The 19,699-nt window shown below is 43.4% G+C and overlaps 2 protein-coding genes across 3 annotated transcripts in view; one reads left to right on the top strand and one right to left on the bottom strand.

Moving 5' to 3' along the window:
• The first annotated feature begins 298 nt into the window (after positions 1–298).
• The window catches only part of KLHL42 (kelch like family member 42), a 38,055-nt gene continuing 18,654 nt past the window's right edge, over positions 299–19,699 (top strand). Inside the window, exons 1-3 of one of the 2 annotated variants that reach the window (XM_061417552.1) lie at positions 299–424; positions 16,321–17,221; positions 17,513–18,045. In XM_061417552.1, coding sequence (XP_061273536.1) covers positions 17,171–17,221; positions 17,513–18,045 — 584 coding nt within the window. In that variant the 5' untranslated portion in view covers positions 299–424; positions 16,321–17,170. Of the gene's footprint in view, positions 425–16,320; positions 18,046–19,699 lie in introns of both variants that reach the window. The other variant, XM_061417551.1, reaches the window with a different exon arrangement.
• MANSC4 (MANSC domain containing 4) lies at positions 3,115–16,325 on the bottom strand. The gene is made up of 4 exons (XM_061417554.1): positions 11,819–16,325; positions 9,881–10,428; positions 6,850–6,984; positions 3,115–3,895 (listed from the first exon to the last, which is right to left on the bottom strand). The coding sequence occupies exons 2-4, from the start codon at positions 10,107–10,109 to the stop codon at positions 3,219–3,221; spliced, it is 1,041 nt and encodes a 346-aa protein (XP_061273538.1). The 5' UTR covers positions 10,110–10,428; positions 11,819–16,325; the 3' UTR covers positions 3,115–3,218.

Raw genomic sequence — 19,699 nt, 5'->3', positions numbered from 1 at the left:
GACTCAAGGAGTTAAGGAAAACTCAGGTGCTGAAACAGGATTGGAGAAGGAAACATGAGAACAGTAGAAGCTGAGGAGAGGTGGTTATTCGGAAACATATGAAGAGGTGGTGATTAGGGTCCTCAGTCCTGGAGTAATAGTACAGTGCAGATCAAAGCAGAGTAATGATGTGTAATAAAGAATTTGACTTTGCCCAAAGAGAGTCTAGCCTCTGCTGTCACCTTCTGGGAGGTAATCTGTTATACCTCATGAAAGTGTCTTTGTTTAGGGCAGGAATTGGTCACAATGGATTTTAGGGTGGGGCTAGCTACACCTGATAGTCTTAAGCATGCTGGAAAAACCAACCATGTGTTTTAGGGTTGGGGGGTGCGCTTTGAGTCTATCAGTAAATCAGTCCACCTACCAGCTGAGATCAACTGCTCAGGTAATTGATCAGTCAGGCATATCTGTGTAACAGAGCTTCGACACAAATGTAGAACACTGAGGCTCCGGTAAGCTTCACTGGACATGTTGTCCACATATGGTCCACGTATGTCCACATATGAAGCATACTCTGGACATATTGTCACACACTGGTGCTGGGAGAACCATGCATCCTGCTTCCACAGGGAGAAGACAGTGTCTTACAAAGTTGTGAGTGTGAAACCCCCCTGAAATTCATCCTAGGTACTTCTTACCTTGGCTGATTTTAATCCGTATCCTTTCCCTATAATAAACTGTGGCTTCCCTGGTGGCTCAGATGGCAAAGAATCTGCCTGTAATGCGGGGGATCTGGGTTTGATCCCTGGGTTGGAAAGATCCTCTGGAGAAGGAAATGGCAACCCATTCCAGCATTCTTGCCTGGAGAATCCCATGCACAGAGGAAGCTGGCAGGTTACAGTCCATGGGGTTGCAAAGAGACATGACTGAGCACCTAACACTTTTGCACTTTCATAATAAACCGTAAGTATAACAGCTTTCATTGAGTTCTGTAAATTCCTCTAGTGAAGTACGGACCCTGAGAGTGGTTTTGGGACTTGCCATCCCCCAGACTTAGAGTTGGTGTCACAAGTAAGGGAGATCTTGTAGAAGACTGTGCCCTTAACCTTTGCAGTTTGACTAACTGAGCAACTGACTTGAAGAGTCTTAGGCCATGGCATTGACACCTAATGGCAGTATCTTAGGGCTGTAAGATTAACACTACAAAACTGCTGTCATTGTTTTGTTAGCAATAATTAAACAGCACTACTTGTCATTATTTAGGTTCTTGCTCTTTAAGCTATTAATTGATCTAATATCACAGTGAACATAATGAATATCCTTTTAATGAGGTTTCTGAGGGACACTTTTTGCTATATTGATACGTGATCACTTCTGACTTCAAACGTAAATTCCATGGCTCAGAAGTTGCTTATGCACATAGGCAACTAAGAAATGGAACAAACCTGTTTTCTTAATTGTAGGGAGCTTTAGTTTTTTCTTTGCATATTTTCTTTCCAAATTGCTAAATATATCACACAATATTGGACTTACTATGGACTTTTCCCCAAAAGGTTTTGGCCAGTTTCAGTGTCAGAAAGATTTTGATAATCATGGTTATTTCTTAAATGTGTGTTAACAACCTTAGCCTTTGTTGTTGACTAAGCCCTGAAATCTTTGTTTCTTGAAAGTTTTAAATTCTGTTCAGAAGTTCTCTTCAGTCTCTCTGATTTCCAGTAAGGACATGATTTCAGGTCTATTTGTTTTTGCTTCTCGGCCAAACTTTTGGGTCACCTTTACAGTTTAAGTTTACTCTGTTTATCTGGTCAAAGATAGAGACTGAAGAAGAGGGGTAAGAATTTGTTTTCTTACAAAGCAAGTATGTTTTCCCCAAATTGTGATCATTTTTATAAAAACTGCAATTTTAGGGAACAAATAAAATTCTGAAGGAATCTCAAGGAAGACAAAAAATTTTTTTAGTAACCCTAGTTTGTTGGGAAACCTTCAGACAATTTGTATATATTTGAAAGAAAAGTAACCCTTTAAAAGAATGTGTACACAAATCATAGCTTCCCAGATAACTTAAATATCTTTTTAGAGTAAATCTTGATATTCCCTCTAAATTGCATGTTTTTTGTTTTTTGTTTTTTGTTTTCACTAGTGTATTAAGAAACATATGGGGAGGAAATGGCAACCCACTCCAACCCATTTTCTTGCCTGGAAAATGCCACGGACAGAGGAGAGTGGCAGGCTATAGTCTGTGGGGTTGCAAAGAGTGGACACAACTGAGCGACTGAACACGCACACACATACTTACTACAAATAGCTGTTTAATGTCTGTGCTCCCATTAAAAAATATTTTCAAGGATGAGACTAAGGGTCTAAAGTTTAAGATCATTAGAGATGGTAATTCAGATTTCTACATTTAAAGAGTTGGAGTTTAAGATCTAGGGGGTGAGTCTGGTGTAAGGAGTGGACAGAGCTTGAAATACCTAGAGCTAATATTTGCCCTGGGAAAACAATGTATACAACTGAGGAACATAAACTAAAACTCCCAACATTTATTCAACAGAAAACTCAGAAATCTCCCATAATCATTGAGAGACATGTTTTAGAAAATGAAGAGAATGGATTAGGATTGAGAAAGATTAATAAATTGAACATCGAAAACTATATAAAAGATCAAGAAGCTTTTTTGCTCAAACCACTAAAAGATTTCATTAACATATGTGATGGTAATATGACCTTAATGGGAGAAAAATATTATGGTGTTTTTCTCCTGTATCTTTTTTCCATACTCACTGGGAAAGTGGAGACTTGTAGTCCAACATGGATTTCAAGCGTGGACCTTTGAACCATATTGCCTATGAAATCTGGCTTTGCTACATACTAGCTGTGTGACTTTCAGCAATATTCTTAGCCTTTTTTCTCCTGTTTCCTCATCTGTAAAATATCAGTATGATGGTTAATGAAAACCCACAGAGTTCTAAATATTCAACAAGTCGATACACATACTGCACTTAGAACTGTCTCTCTTATGTTGTGCTGAATAACTGCAGGGGTCAGAATTTTGAAGCTTGGCAAAGGGTACACTATTCAAGAAATGGATATAATCACAAAAAGCAGTTATGTTTATCAAACATTGGCCTTTAGAGATTGGTATGAATGGGCATCTGTGCTTTATTTTATTTTTTTCCTTTTTTTTTAACCAAATTGCTTAAGAAAACTAAAAATGATATTCAAAATGCTCTCACCTTTCATCAGTAAGAGAACTCCTTCTGATTGGCACATTTTTTAATTTGCCTGGGTCCTGACTTTCTCTGCCCTGGTTTATACTGGCCGTACTGCTTTCGACAGCAACCAGATGCCAGGATGACTACACAAGAGCAAAGAAAGATGACAGCGGTGCAGAGGGCTACAGGAACCAGCCACGTCTTTACACCAGTCACAGGTGCCCCACCAGGTGTTGAGTCTTCATTCTTAGATGTGTGGTTTCTGCTGTTGGATCCTTTGGTTTTGTTTAGTAATTGTTTACTGCCGTTGAGTTGGGAGGGACTAGGCATATGAGAAAGTTTTGTGTCTCTGGGCACAAAGAAAGGAGAAACAGTCTTGTTATCTGGATTGTTGATGAAGTCAGTACTGGCTGACACCGTATTTATCTTTGTGGTAATGGAGTCATTCAGGGCAATGAATCTTGCCCAAGAGTCTGTGGTCAATTCCTTGGAATACCTAGTATTATTTGTGGTTGCCAACTCTTGATGTGTGGTTGGTGACGGAGCCTCTATTGATGGTAGCATTTGGTTTATCATGGTGGTTTGTTGTTTATCTAAATACATAGCTTTTAGAATCCTTAGTCTCTCCCATGTATCAGATGAAGAACGGGTATTTAGATATGTGGGCAGTGATTGTTCAAAAACCAGCAAATCAGGATCTATACCTGAAAAATAAGTAAGGCATCATTTATTTTTAGTTTAGCAGAGAGGGCCCTAAAGTACAGTTTACTGAAGTCCTAGATTTTGCCTCTCTGAGTTATGAACTAAGCTAATTGCAAGTTCCCCTAGTGCACATTTCTCAAAGGCTTTTAAACATACTGACCACATTTGAATTCTTAACTTTCTAAGACATCTTCTGTTGCAAACAAACTTGGCTACATCATAGAGAAAACTTTGTATCTGCCAGGGCTTTTAGGCAACAATAGCAGTGTGAGGGCAAGAACTTCAGAAATAGTAACCATTTGATATGAGTAACATTTTAGAGTTAAACAAAATGAGGCCTGAGATGTGTAGCTATTCAAAATTATTAGCAGAGCCCTACATCGCATCCCTGCTCAGTGCCTCCGGTCTTCTTCAGTGTTTGTTCTCTCTTCTCTTATAAACTCCTTTCCGGCTGGCTTCAGAAACTGTTTCCCTTTCAGTCTCTCTTGTTCCCTCTCTCTCACCACACCAACATCCACTTCCTTCATTTCCTTTCTGACTTTGTTTTGTGCTTTCTGTCATGTTGTTTCCATCCTCTATTATGCCAAAATTCTGCTTCTAGAGTGATCAGTGCCTTCCCTTTTTCCTGATTGCTGGGTGTCACTGCTTTGACTTTTCTCTTGTCCTTGACACTGATGGCCAACTGTCCTTGAATTCTTCTTCCCTGACTCCCTGCACTGAGAGGAAAGGTAAGACCAACCTAGACAAGTGTATTAAAAAGCAGAGACATTACTTTGCCAACAAAGGTCTGTCTAGTCAAAGCGATGGTTTTTTTGGTATTCATGTATGGATGTGAGAGTTGGACTATAAAGAAAGCTGAGCACTCAAGAATGAATGCATTTGAACTGTGGTGTTGGAGAAGACTCTTGAGAGTCCCTTGGGCTGCAAGGAGATCAAACCAGTCCATCCTAAGGGAAATCAGTCCTGAATATTTATTGGAAGGACTGATGCTGAAGCTGAAACTCCAATACTTTGGCCACCTGATGCGAAGAACTGACTCGTTTGAAAAGACCCTGATGGCTGGGAAACACTGAAGGCGGGAGGAGAAGGAGACGACAGAGGAAGAGATGGTTGGATGGCACCACTGACTCAATGGCTATAACTCCAGGAGTTGGTGATGGACAGGGAGGCCTGGCGTGCTGCAGGCCATAGGGTCACAAAGAGTTGGACATGACTGAGCAACTGAACTGAACTGAACTGACTCCCTGCACCACAGATTGCTTTGGCACTTTATCTCAGGCTGCCTCCGTCCCTTATTTTTCTTCCTCTGTTGGTTCTCTCCTTGGTCCTAACTGGGTTTCGTGATTTCTACAGTCTTTAGTCCTTGGTTTTCTAAGGTATTTCTCTGCATTCCATATAACCTCTGCCCTGACCACAGCCCCCCAGCTCCCCACCCCACCGCCACTGCCAAAAATACTATCCTCATCGTCCCTACTACATCGATGACCCTGAAATCCATGTGCCCAATTTTTTCCCCTTTCTTGAGCTCTGATCTCATTTCTCCTGTGCACTACTGGATGTTCCCACATAAACATCTCACATCACCACTGACATTTTCAGAACCATCATCTTATCTAGCTCCTTGTCTTGTTCAGAGGCATTATCATTCTTCCATCACCCATGATAGACTGCACTGCTAAGGAATTTTTGACTCCTCTGTTCTCTCTCTCTCTTTTTTTTTTTTTTGCCTGCAGGGATCGATCTTCCCAGAGCAGGGATCAAACCTGTGTCCCTGCAGCAGAAACACAGAGTCAAACACTGGACCGCAGGGTTAAGACTTCTCTTCTTCTCTACCCAAAAACTAAGTGCTATCCAATCCCTTCCCAATATGCTGGTAACTATCCCTCGTTGCAAGTAAAATTACCTTGTTCTAGCCGGCATCCTGCTTATAATTTTCCTGGACTATGATAACCAGACACATCACTCTAATGATAGCGTTTTCTCATTAAACACCTTTGTTGTTTCCATATTTCTGACAGTCAAACCAACACTCCACTCTGTTCTTTTGTTACCTGGCCTACCCTATCCTACCCATATTTCCATTGCAGCCCCAAATGTGCCCATACTGTAGCGACATCAGTGTTCTCTCTTTCCTAGGGAGTGACACAGACTCCTTACCTCTATCTGCCCTCTTCCACGAAGCCTCCCCTGAATAATCGAGCTTTCTTTAGCTCCCCCCCCAACCTTTTGAACCTTTGTACTCGAGGCAGTATCACTTATTTTTAATTGAGTTGTATGTCTTTAACTGTGAGACTTCTTTCCTCAGGTAGATTAGAAGGAACTTGAGGGCAGAGATACAGCTGCAGTGATAAACACAACTTGTGGTCAACAAGTACAGATCAATAAAGAAATTTACCTCCTTTGTATTGTGATGGCAAAAGTCGATCTTTGATATTTACTAATCTGTACCCTGAGATTATATACATGGGCAAAGGACACTTAAATAATTTGTTTTTCTAAAGTAAAACGTACTGGTTATCTTGGGACCAGAAATTAATATGTGGCAGTAAGTGTATTTCCTGTCCCCATATCAATCTGTAGAATCCTTGTATATAATGTCAGCAAGCCTCAACAGTGACATTTAGCATATTACTTAACTTCTTCGTTGTATGCTTACTGACTATAGTAGAAATACCTATTTTGGCTCTTGTTGAAGGCTCTTGGGGTAAATACATTGTTCTTGTTTGGTCACATATGATTTGTTATCTGGGACAAAGTCATCCTTGCTGAACATGCCAAATTAATGTGAATTTCCTTTTACTTTCTGCCTTGGAAGCCCCAAACTTTTCCAGAGTTCACTGGAAAATAATTATTTAGAAATTCATACATGGCTTCTTCCAGCCAATTTCTAGGTTATTTGCCTCTACTAAAATATTAGACATTCTTAGAAGTACATACAAAGTACATAAATCATTACCATCTGTTATGTTATATAAAATGGCACTGGTTCCAGGCTCCAGTATGCAGCTCTCCAGGGTTGGGCAGTGAACGTGGAGGCAGTTGACATTGTCATGAATAGGATCGTGGAAGAAGACAGCCAGGTTACAGGACACTGAAAAGGAAGCAGGCAAAGTATGTCTGCTTGATTTCTGCAGCTTGATAAGCTCTGAGTAGCTTATGTTTCTTTCACAAACACTGGATTAACAGTTCCTTGCAGGGCTGTTCAGACATCTAACTATGAACTGAGAGCAGCTATTTCTGTGAAGATGGGGAAATGCCTCTTCAAAAGAAAATACTGACTTGTCTTTCAGTAATCATTCATACATTCCCATGCTACATAGGATTACCTGGAATTATTTTGCAATCCCAGTATTTCATGTTCAGGAAAACTCAATTGACTACAAAAACCTCTCCCCAAAGGGGAGATTTATAATATCATAATATTCTAATCTGATGTTTATAATATGAGATTTCCAGGTGTAATACCCTCTTGGAATGCTAAGGAGTTCACCAGAGAAAGAAATAGGACAATAAATGGACAAATGCTATAACAGAAAGGGGAGTGACGGGAAGAGCAAAAACAGCACTGACTGTTGCTGGAAGAGGCCCGGGTGGTATAGAGGCACCAGTGTGGGTAAACATGACCTTGACCCTGACTGCAGGTGTGCACCAGCCCTATGCTGCTAAGCTACGTCCAGTGAAACGCTAATCAGTGTCAGAGGAAGGGAGTGGACCGACAGGGTGGCTAGCGTTTGGAATTGTAGGGGGCATTGCTCTCCCCAGCTCCTCTTTTCTAAGGAGATTTGCTCCTTAAAAGATACCGTATTATTTCTGGATAACTTTTAAGTCAGAGTTGTTGAGTGCAGATCTTCAGTCTTGTCATCCCTGCAGTGCAGCACAGATTTCCCTCCTGCTGCTGTATAGTAGGAACCATGTGATGAGAAATATTCATTGACCCAAAGGTATCAGCTTCTTTAATAAAATGAGATTACAGAGGGATAGTGTACTGTTACCAGACTTCAGAGTGTACCTGCAGCTGCTGTGGGACTGCTGGCAGAGCCTGCTCTGCTTCTGTGTAAGGCTAACTGTGGGGGTTACCTCTCCCCCATTACTTTTGGGACACCCCATGTTTCTGCTCTCTTTTTCCAGAATGAGAGAAAAGTCAATTAATAATTCATTGCTAATACATTATAGATTACCAAGACATTTTCCCTGAGGACTGTGCTGTAAAGTTCAAGGAAAAGGAAGAAAGAACATCATTCTAATTTAGACATCTGAATTTCTGATAAGAAAGCACTGGATCCTGTAGGGACTAATTTTTTAAGATCTTTTACATTCTTCATGTGTATTTCAGAGTCCCAGCTCTGAGTAGGTTAGCTACTGCAGGATGGTAGCATTTTGAAGTTCTGGCTTCCAGGTAAAAAGGGATGTGTGTTCGTGCCTTTTCTTCTTCTAGAGAAGGAAAGCCACAACCCCACAAGACTCTAAAATCATGGAATTCCAAATGGATGCTTTTAGTATCTCTAAAAGTCCATAGTTTGCCTGGTGTGGAGAATAAGGTAAATTCATGGCATGGGAAAATGGGGAAAAGTTATCATCCCTCCCTCATCTGGTCTCAGTGAATGATTCTGGGGGTTATAAACATCTGGAAGCTGAGTATTTTGCTACCTTTTTCAAAATTTCCCTTTAACAAATTAATTGCTCTCTTCTGTGCCTGATTAAATTTGAGGGCTTAGTTTGTGACAGCTTCTTGCACTGTGGTCTCTTGATAGACAGATTCTCCAAGGAGCTCCAATCTGCATCCTAGAAATCTTAGATGGATAATTGGGTAAGAGGCAATTAATGTCAGTATGAGACCACAAGAGGAGAAGGCAATGGCACCCCACTCTAGTACTCTTGCCTGGAAAATCCCATGGATGGAGGAGCCTGGTAGGCTGCAGTCCATGGGGTCGCTAAGAGTCAGACATGCCTGAGCGACTTCACTTTCACTTTTCACTTTCCTGCATTGGAGAAGGAAATGGCAACCCACTCCAGTGTTCTTGCCTGGAGAATCTCAGGGACGGGGGAGCCTGGTGGGCTGCTGTCTATGGGGTCGCACAGAGTCGGACACGACTGAATCGACTTAGCAGCAGCAGCATGAGACCACAAGAAGAAAGTGTAGAACAAGAGAATTATTTCAAAGTGCTGTGTCACTTTTGTTCTTTCCAAGTAGCTTTCAAATCTTAGAAAAATGAAATAAATGAAGTCAAATGTAACTTGAAATTCTGCAACAATGAAGCATTTTTCTAATTACAGGCCTTGATTATATTATATGAATGATATTTAACCCTGATTCCACATCTCATACCCAAAAAAATTTGTCAGGGTATTTTGTAGATTTCTTTCTTCCTTCCTCCCTCCCCCACTTCTTTCTCCCGTCCTTCCTTCCTTCCTTCCTTTTCTCTTCTTTGCCTTTCTTCCCTTTTCTAGTTGATATAAATCTCCCTATTTCTTTCAAAATATGAATCACAATCTAAATCCTATTCAATACATTCCCACATTTGGTCAGCCCAAGCAAGCTCATTTCAAAAGTGTGATATGATACTAATATCACCGAAAGAACTTTGAAAAGGAAATTATTATAAATACTTTTGGAATTATATATGCTATATTCTGGGCTATAGAAATATTATTAGTTAGCTCTCAAGGAAATTTTTTCATTCAGCACTTTAGTGGAGAGAAGAGGTTCTCTGTTACCAGCAGGTTCACAGCCTCCTGGGTCATTGCTAGATTTATAAACCAAGCTGTCACTGACTTCACCTGCAAAGTCAGTCTCAGTGTCTCTCCCTCTGTGCCCACTCCCTCCTTCAGGGCATCTTTTTTTTTTTTTTTTTCAGAGGGGGGGTCCTTCAGGGCATCTTCCCTCGTCTGGGTCAATTGTTCACTGGACCCTCTACCAAGGGCTCTTTCCTCAGGTCCTCCTTTTAGAAGTTTGCCCCCATTTTCTCAGGTCTATCATGGACACTTACCATCCTTCCTAAGACAGCAGTTCCGACTGCACTTCTGACCGGTGTTTTCAGAATAATACCTCAGGAACTGGGCCCCCAGCTTCTGAGACTCCTCCAGGTCAATCAGAAAACCTGGGAAGCGACGGATCCAGCAGTCTCTGTAAAACACAGTGGGTGAGCAAAGAGAGTTTGAGGTCCCCCCCATGCTCAGGAGCAGTATCACATTTGCTGCTACCACCACCGCACGCATTTCCCTGGAATGAAGACTCGGCAATAAGTTTGGTGACCAGACAGATGCTGGAGCTGACCATCAGGGTTCAGAACGGCTGGGATTTCAGGGCTGTTGTGAAGGAAGAGCTTCCTTGGAACTTTGAGAAGGGTCACTTTGTAGAAAAATGAAGCGGCTCTGACTGCACGTTGACTTTTCTTTTGTTTCTTCCCAGTTGCACCCCACACCTGGGACTTGATGACTTGCTGGTGTTAATTCTGAACACTTTCCAGGCCATTTCAGTACTCTGTCCTTTAGCCTCCAGTAGACGTAGATTCTCTCCTCTGCTTTTCTTCTTTCTCTGAAAGGGAAGTCACAGACACCTTTTACCAAGTAAATATAAAGACAACTCGAAATCCTAGCCAAGAGTCTTTCTGAGTAAAACAACAGTTCAGTCACTTGACGTCAGATAAAGGAAGGATCAATTTCACCAGGAAACAAGACATTATTTTGTCAGGATACTTCTGTCAGTTTCTTTAAGAAACTTGTGACTGCAGATTTTTTTTTTCAGTGATCTTTTTTCTTTGAATTAAAGTTCTAATATTCAGAATCACTGGAAAAAAATAAAAAGTAAATACAAAGTGAAAATGAAATAAAAATGAAAAAGTTTTTTAACTTTGCAGTGATTTCGAAAACACTGAATATGAATCCTGGTCACTTCTGGGGTCAGGCATTTTTTGCAAAGGCCAGCCACATGCTTTTTGAAAAGATAAAAGATCCAGCCAAGAATATTCTAATAACTAGATGAAATACAACACCCATTAAAGTGTATTTTGTTCAATCAAGAGTTAAAAGCATAACAGAAAATTGTGAAGAACTGCAGTTTGGGGTTTTTCTGCTATTTATGTTTTCAAGTTACAAAGAAAACTTTGTGAAGCACATACATAAAGGCATCTCTGAAGCAGATGTAGTTACAGGAAATGTTCATTAGGGAAATAGTTTTAAATTTCTAAATATTAATAAAGTTACTTCCATTGCAATGCCAAAACATTTGAAAAAATATTAAAGGCCGTGAAAATGGTCTCTTTTGTGAAGATTGTGTTCCATATTCCACAATATCCAAGATGAAATTGGTTCAAAGCATAGAACTGTTGCTCTTTTATATCCATTTTTATACAAAGCACTAGTGGTAATTAGTTTGGGTTATAAAGTACTGCGTGTGCTTAGTTGCTTCAGTCATGTCTGACTCTTTGCAATGCCATGGACTGTAGCCTGCCAGGCTCCTCTGTCCATGGCATTCTCCAGGCAAGAATACTAGAGTGGATTGCCTTTCCTTCTCCAGGGGATCTTCTCGACCTAGGGATTGAATCCACGTCTCCTGCATCTCCTGCGTTGCATGCGGATTCTTTACCATTGAGCCACTGGGGAAGCACAAAAAGTACTGTACTGCTTTTTAAAAAATGAAAAGTGAAAATTTTCCCTCCTGTGATCTGTTTATCATACACTTTGAAATTTCATCTCTCCATCTGTCTACTAATAATAGTGTAATTATATCTTTTGATTTTTAGAAACATATAATATTAGTAATAATAAAGAGGATGACAGTCAAAAGGCTGATTAACTTAAAAAAATTTCTTCTGAGCAAAAATTAGAGTAAGTCTTAACTTGAATAAGCCACGTAAAATACACTAAAAATAATAAATATTTTATTCTAATAAACTTCTTTTAGAAAACAAATTTCAGTTGCTTACCTGCAAACAAGCTTTCATCTGTTCAGAGGAAAGAGGGAAGAAAGGCTTCCTAAACGCAAAAACAGGAGATAGATGAGGAACAAAAGAGTGCTTCCTGTTTTCCCCTGAGATTCCAGGAGCTATTTGGATTAGTCCAAACCTTGGGGCCATAAACCGGAAAGTCAACTTTCTAACCTCCACATCTTTCAGTCACATTAAATGTGGCTTCTTTGTGTTATGTATAATTCCTTGAAGTGCTCGTGTTTCTGTCAGGGGTAAGGGAACAATCCACAGTTGTTTAATGCTTTTGCTTTCAGATGATGTTCACGGGGAGATCAAGGTTGCATTTTATAGAATCTACAAGTTCCAATGTAAAAGCAGGCTTTCAATTTTTTAAAACAAATTTTGGGGTGATTGTTAAACACTGAATCTGGAAACAGGTAACTTCTTAGAGCTGGTTATTTTGAAAAGGAGAGATTAAAAGAAGGAGAGTGGGGGGAAGAGGGAGGAAACTACAATGATCTGAGATAGAGACCCGAACCATCCTCCCAAGAGCCTGATTCAGTAGCTCTGATGTGGGAACCAGAGTTCTTATCTTTATATGAAGTGTCTCGGGTGATTTCCTAAGATGTCTGGAAAACACTGAAATAAGTGAAAGTTTCAGCTACATGAAGGTGCTCAGCCCGAATTAAATAGAGCCATTTTAAGAACTGTTCTACTTTAAACATTTAAATTGCCCCCATGCTTTAATGAAAGCAAGAAATTTCAGTCTTACTTATTAAAAAACAAAGAGGAAACAACTGTTTTAGAAATACTGGAGGGACTAAAAAATAAGATATAAACAATTTTTAAGTGGCAGTGAGGTAACAGCAGACACTAAATTCAAATTTGAAAAACAGTCAATATTTCATCTTCTTTAAAAGATAGTAATTGTAGTATTTACTTAACACTTTCATTTCACCAGTTCATAAAATTGATGGAAATCATTTTTTAAAATGGGGCCTGAGAAATTGGAATATATGATTAATTTTTCTTAAAATGTTTTTTTTTAATTAAATGGACATACAAATGGCAATCCACTCCAGTGTTCTTACTGGGATGATTATCCCAGTGGACAGAGGAGCCTGGTGGGCTACAGTCCATGGGGTCACAGAGAACCAGACACACAGAGTGACTGAGCATGAGCATGCACTTTAAAAACCCAAATCATACAGAAAAGTACAAAAAGAAATAATAACCATTCAAGATCTTACAATCTTAAATCTTTTGGTAAACATCCTTCCAGACATCGCCATAAAAAAAAACACATGTACAATTTTACAAAAAATGGATTCATACTGTTTCAGAAACTGTTTTTTAAAAATCCAATGTAAAATCATATGTTCAGTGTCTCTAAAGAAAACTCTGCATCCAAAGTTGTAACAGTTCTACGGTATTCATTCTACTCATATACCAAAATTTACTTTGCACTTCAACTTCCTCAGCTGTAGAAGAGTATTAAAATAGATTGCAATCCATGTAAAGCACTTACAACATATAATAAACATTCAATAAATGTCAGCTACTGCTATTGTTATATGTTGTTTTTCAATCTTTTATTATTCAAAGCAACACTGTGATAAACATCTTTTACTTTGATTTTTCCCTATTCTAGGTCAAAAGGTATATTTTCCATAAATCCTTTATTTTTCTTTTAAAATCTTTTTCTTATTTTTGGCTGTGCCAAGCAAATTAGTTCCCTGAAGAGAGAAAAAGTGAAAGTTGCTCAGTCGTGTCTGACTCTTTGCAACCCCATGGACTGTAGCCCACCAGGTTCCTCTCTCCATGAAATTCTCCAGGCAAGAATACTGGAGTAGGTAGTCATTCTCTTCTCCAGGGGATCTTCCCAACGCAGATCAAACCCAGTCTCCTGAATCGAAGGCAGATTCTTTACTGTCTGAGCAACCAGGGAAGTCCATTAGTTCCCTGACCAGGGATCAAACATGTGTGCCTTGCACTGGAAGCCTGGAGACTTAACCACTGGACCACCAGGCAAGTCTATCCATAAATTCTTAAGGAAATAGTCTAGCTTTGTGTTTGACCCTTACTTTAGATTTTAGTAAAACAAATTGTTAGGTGTTAGAAGTAAATCATGTTGCCACAAAGGTCAGTCAATAACAGATCTATAAAAGTGTATCTCCAGTTATAGACAAGCAACATTTTGATGAAGCTTAATAGTAATTTTAGGTCTTTGGTAAATAAAGTTTATAATGTTTTGACTGCATTTCTAGCTTAACAGAAAACTTACTTCATGAGTTATTAAAATGATTCGATCTTTAAGAGACTTTCAATTCTAAATGGCGTTACTATCATGTCAGGGGCCAATACAGGATCAGCACCTAGTACTGTCAAACTGACACCTTACATTACCTGCCTAAGATCTGCTCTGATAATATTATTGGGCGTGAATTACTTTCTAATGCATGTGCTTCTTTGAGTGTGATTTGTTTTTCCTTTGGTCCATTTTTAAAAAGCAAGGAAACACCAGTCTAAGGCATATCTATGACGCCTGGGGAACAAAAGCCTCCACTGGTGAAAGATTATAAAGGGACTGAGGAGAGACTAAGAGCCTGTTCTTAGCTGACCCACTGAATCTGACATTGTTGCTGATGGAGGCACAAATTCCAGGTTCAAGACTCTTTGACACAAGGGGCACCTCCTGGCCAAAGTTTCCCAGCCTAACACTGGAAGTGAATCATTGCCTTTCCAAACAGGATGCTACTCTCATGATCACACACCCACAAAGAACCTTAGATGTCTCCATTACTTGCTTATTGAGAAGAGAAGTGTGAGAGGTCCCACGTGAGACTGGAGCTTTATCAGTAATGATCTAAAGGCTGCGTGAAACAAAGGGAACGCTAGAAGTTTTCCCCAGAATCCAAGAAAATATCTTTAGAGATAAGTCATGGGTCCATCTTTGTTTCCTTCACTTTTCCCAGGGAGCCCAGAATCTACGATAATTTTCTTCCCTGTCTTTAAATGTTTAGTTCCTTCTTCATAGTGTAGTATAAAGAAAATAAAGGATGACAGTGTCTCATGATGAAGCAGCTAAATTACACAGTGTGTGTGTTCAGTCATGTCCGACATTGCGACCCCATGGATTGTAGGCCGCCAGGCTCCTCTCTGTCCATGGGATTTTCCAGGCAAGAATACTGGGATGGGTTACCATTTCCTTCTCCAGGGGATCATCCTGACCCAAGGATCGAACCCATGTCTCCTGCATTGGTAGGTGGATCCTTTACCACTGCTCCAGGTGTGCCGCCTGGGAAGCCCTAAATCACACAGAAAGAAGCACCATGTAACTGAACAATGTGTTGAAATGATTTCATGTTTTAGGACACGACTTCCTTCTCTGGTTTTTAACCTTTCCCCTCCTTAACATAATCGCTTCCCTGGTGGCTCTGTGGTAAAGAATCCACCTGCCAATGGAGGAGACGCGGGAGATCCCTGGGTTGGGAAGATCCCCTAGAGAAGGAAACGTCAACCCATTCCAGTATTCCTGTTCAGAAAAACCCCATGGACGGAGCAACAGTCTTTGGGGTCGCAAAGAGTCTGAAATGATACAGCAGCTGAACAAACAATAACTTCCTAACAGAAAATGTTAATCAGCACTGTAGGAGGTTATCTTTTGTTTGAAATATGGGGCATTGTACTCATGAAGAAGTTACTATATAACACTTTGTCATTCATAAAGAAAGATGAAGCTTGTTAAAAAAAATCCAAGGACTATTTTCCCCAGGTTGAGGAGTACTATATTTGGCTCTCAATCTCTGGTCAAAGAAAGTTTGCAAGGGGCTTTTGTTAAGATAAGAGTGAACACACACACACACACACACACACACACACACACACACACACACACACTTCCCTCCCAATCCTAACCCTTCAAGGTAACCTAATAAGTACCACCACCTACTCTCCCTTTCTAGAGTTCTCTGGTAGCTCAGACGGTAAAGCGTCTGTTTCCAATGCGGGACACCCGGGTTCCATCCCTAGGTCGGGAAGATCCCCTGGAGAAGGAAATAGGAATCCACTCCAGTACTATTGCCTGGAAAATCCCATGGACAGAGAAGCCTGCTAGGCTACAGTCCATGGGGTCGCAAAGAGTCGGACACGACTGAGCGATTTCACTTTCACTTTCCCCCTTTCTAGGATTAATTCTCCTCTTATGAGCAACACAAGATCCTTATTTGAGGTGTGCTTTCTACTTGCAGTGTTCAGTGGGAGAAGATGGGGAAGCAGTAGACTTGCTTAAGTGGTCCTCAGTTGGCGGGGGTCAGGGGTCAGGGAGGGGTAAAAGGGTGTCCAGAAAAGCCACCTCTGTAGGAAAATACGAGCAAAAGCCGCCAGACCTTTTGCCCAGAAGTAACATTCCAGGGTGGCTAGTCCCACCAAAATGAAACCGGGAATGCAATGGCTGTTAGAAAATACTTTGAAAGGCAGCTGATCTACGTTTATTGAGTCGTACTTCTTTCTTTTAATAGCACAAAGAGCACAGGCCCTAGCAGTGCGCACACGCTCCTCTGCTTCGCAGCCCTGCACAACCTGCGGCCATCCAGCAGGCCCTTCTTCCTGCAAGATGGCTCCTCCACGATGACCCTTACGAGGAATGAGCCCGAGGTGCCACCTACGCGTCCAGAGACGGCCCGCGGGCCTCGGTCCCCACCCCAGACCCGAGGCCGGACTCGGTCGGATGCGCGACCCCACGCGTGATGTCTTTTTGACTCCCTAGACCTCGACTCATTTCATGCCCTTCCTTCCACGCCCCTTTCTCTTGCGTTTCCTTCCCGCTGGTAAGGCGCGCTGGAAGGCAAAGCTTCCTCCCGTATCCCGCGCGCGCGGAGCGGCGCTGCACCCCGGCGGGCAGCAGGGTCACGGCGCCCGGCGTGCGGGGGAGGACGCGGGGAGGCGCCTTCCCGGCTCCCGAGACCCGCCGCCTCCTGCCCTCCCTGAAAGCCGGAGCGCGGCGGCGGCGGCAGGGGTCCCGCGGGCGGAAGTGAGAAGCCGGCCGTGGGAGGAGGCTGCGGCTGGAGGCTGGGATCCCCTCCCGGCTGACGGCCCGGGACGACCCGAGCGGGCAGCGCGCGCTGCCCCGGCCTTTTTTGGCGCGGACCGAGGCCGGAGGGGCGGGGGGGCGAGGCCGAGCCACCGCCCCCGGGACCGGGAGGAGGGGCCGCCTCGGCCCGGAGAGGCTGGGCGGGAGCGGGCGGCCCCGCACCGCCGCCGCCTCCTCCCCGCGCTCCGCGGCCACCCGGAACCCGGCGAGCGCGCGCGGGGGCGGGAGGCGAGCGCGCAGAGCTGGCGGGAGCCCCCGCCGCCCCCGGTCCCCCGGCCATGTCGGCCGACGAGATGGTGCAGATTCGCCTGGAGGACCGCTGCTACCCGGTGAGCAAGCGAAAGCTCATCGAGCAGAGCGACTACTTCCGCGCCCTCTACCGCTCCGGCATGCGCGAGGCCCTGAGCCCGGAGGCCGGGGGCCCCGAGGTGCAGCAGCTGCGCGGCCTCAGCGCCCCGGGCCTGCGCCTGGTGCTGGACTTCATCAACGCGGGCGGCGCCCGCGAGGGCTGGCTGCTGGGCCGGCGCGGGGAGCCGGGTGGCGGGGCCGAGGAGGAGGAGGAGGACATGGACGAGGCGAGCCTGCTATCTGAGCTGGTGGAGGCGGCCTCCTTCCTGCAGGTCACGTCTCTGCTGCAGCTGCTGCTGTCCCAGGTGCGGCTCACCAACTGCCTGGAGCTGTACCGCCTGGCGCAGGTGTACGGGCTCCCGGACCTGCAGGAGGCCTGCCTGCGCTTCATGGCTGTCCACTTCCACGAGGTGCTGTGCAAGCCCCAGTTCCACCTCCTGGGCTCTTCTCCTCCGGCCCCTGGGGATGTCAGCCTGAAGCAGAGGCTGAGAGAGGCCCGGATGACCGGGACTCCCGTCCTCGTGGCCCTGGGGGACTTCTTGGGGGGACCCCTGGCCCCTCACCCCTACCAAGGGGAGCCCCCGTCCATGCTCAGGTACGAGGAGATGACGGAGCGCTGGTTCCCGCTGGCCAACAACCTTCCTCCCGACCTGGTGAATGTCAGGGGGTACGGGGCTGCCATCCTGGACAACTACCTCTTCATCGTGGGCGGGTACAGGATCACCAGCCAGGAGATCTCCGCGGCGCATTCCTACAACCCCAGCACCAATGAGTGGCTCCAGGTGGCCTCCATGAACCAGAAGAGGTAAGCACCCAGCCAGCTACTGCGTTCCAGCGCATCCACCTGTTCCGGAAGCCATACCCCTCAGGTTGACTCCAGTGGAGTCAACAGCAGTCACTGGAGGTTGTTCTGAGATGGGAATGGCTTGCTTGGGAATGTGGTTGGCCTTGACTCTGGCAAAGTTCCCAATGAACTAAGAAATTGCAGGGAAGCAGAAGCCCCCAAGGAGGTCAGCTCGCTGCGTGGTTTTCTTAGCCAGTATTTTGCCTTCAGCAAACGAATTGCCTTTTTTTGGGTTTTCCTAGAAGGATACTTCCAAAGAAAACTTTATTTAATTTTGCTTTTATTTTTATTTTCTTTTAGGAACTAATCCTGATTATAATGACACACGGTAACCTGTAACACTGACTTTGGATGTTCTTGTTGATGACTTTGAAGCTTACCAATCTGTGATCAGAAAATAATCATTAGGCTTCTACTAATATTAGCTATCCAGGATTACCTTCCTTGTTTTTTATTCTCTTTTGCATCTCACTTTTCTTCCCAGACAGTCTTCATCATGGACTCAAGACTTGAGCCTGGCATTGGTCACCTGCAGAATTAGAATATGATCATCCACCCCAACCTTTCCCTTCCCATCCTGCAAATCCCTCTCAACATGCACTTGGGTGACTTGAAGAAAGGAAAAGGAAGCAATCAGGGGCAGGAAGAGGGAACAGAGTCAGGGATGGAATAGAAAAACAAGGGCAAATTACAGGAAGAAGTGGTAGGAAAAAAAAAAAAAAAAAAACGATGGCAGAGCCCAGGATGGCCCAGAGCCTTTCAGAAGTGGGGAGAAGAATCAATGTAACTCAAGAAAGGACAGGCATGCCCTTTCTTCTGGCCCATCTGTGTCTATCTCAAGCCCTCCCCCGCCCCTCCGCCGCCCGCCCAACCTCCACCGTGGTTCCTGCCCTGAAGTGTGGAACAAGGAGTTGGGGGACTCACAACTGTGCAAAGAAAGTCTTAACAAGAATGAGAAGGTCATTACACAGATTTGCTTGACTTAAGATGCCCCTCTAGGCTGAGTGGGGGAGGGTACACTGGCTTTATTTCTACTATAATATAAAATTCAATTTGGAACGTGTTGTTTGTTTTTTCATGGTAAAAAATGCATAGTTGTTCTAGAAAACATGGTAAAAGGGCAAAGAATGAAGAAGCAGAAAGACTGTCACTTTTCTCATCCGAGTACTAACCAGGCCTGACCCTGCTTAGCTTTCAAGATAGGACATGTTCAGGGTAGTATGGCCATAGAAAGATCATTACTACTACTTCCTCCTTGAGGGAGGTGATAACCATCTACAGGTTGGCGTATTTTTTTCTATCCCCTCTCTAGTGCATTATTTACACTGCTGTATTGAAAATCTGATATCACAGTGTTACTTTTAAATGGATTCTAAGAGTCTTTGTTGAAGCAAGCAAGGAACATGCAGTGGTGATAGAAGATGCCAAGATCAGGGTAGAAGGGCCAGCAGGCTGGCACCTCTGCTCCCATGTCTCCTGCTGTGCATTTGGTGCTCAGCGCACAAACCCAGCTCCACAACCCTTAACACAGCACCTCACGTGATTCTTTTTTCTCTCCAAATCTCTGGTAGTCCTTCCCTGCCACCCCTGCAGAACTCCTTACTGTCCTCTTTAG

Source organism: Bos javanicus, chromosome 5 (genome assembly GCF_032452875.1).
Source record: "Bos javanicus breed banteng chromosome 5, ARS-OSU_banteng_1.0, whole genome shotgun sequence".
Taxonomy (NCBI): domain Eukaryota; kingdom Metazoa; phylum Chordata; class Mammalia; order Artiodactyla; family Bovidae; genus Bos; species Bos javanicus.
Note: the sequence above shows the minus strand (reverse complement) of the source record. Positions and strands in the feature narration are given on the sequence as shown.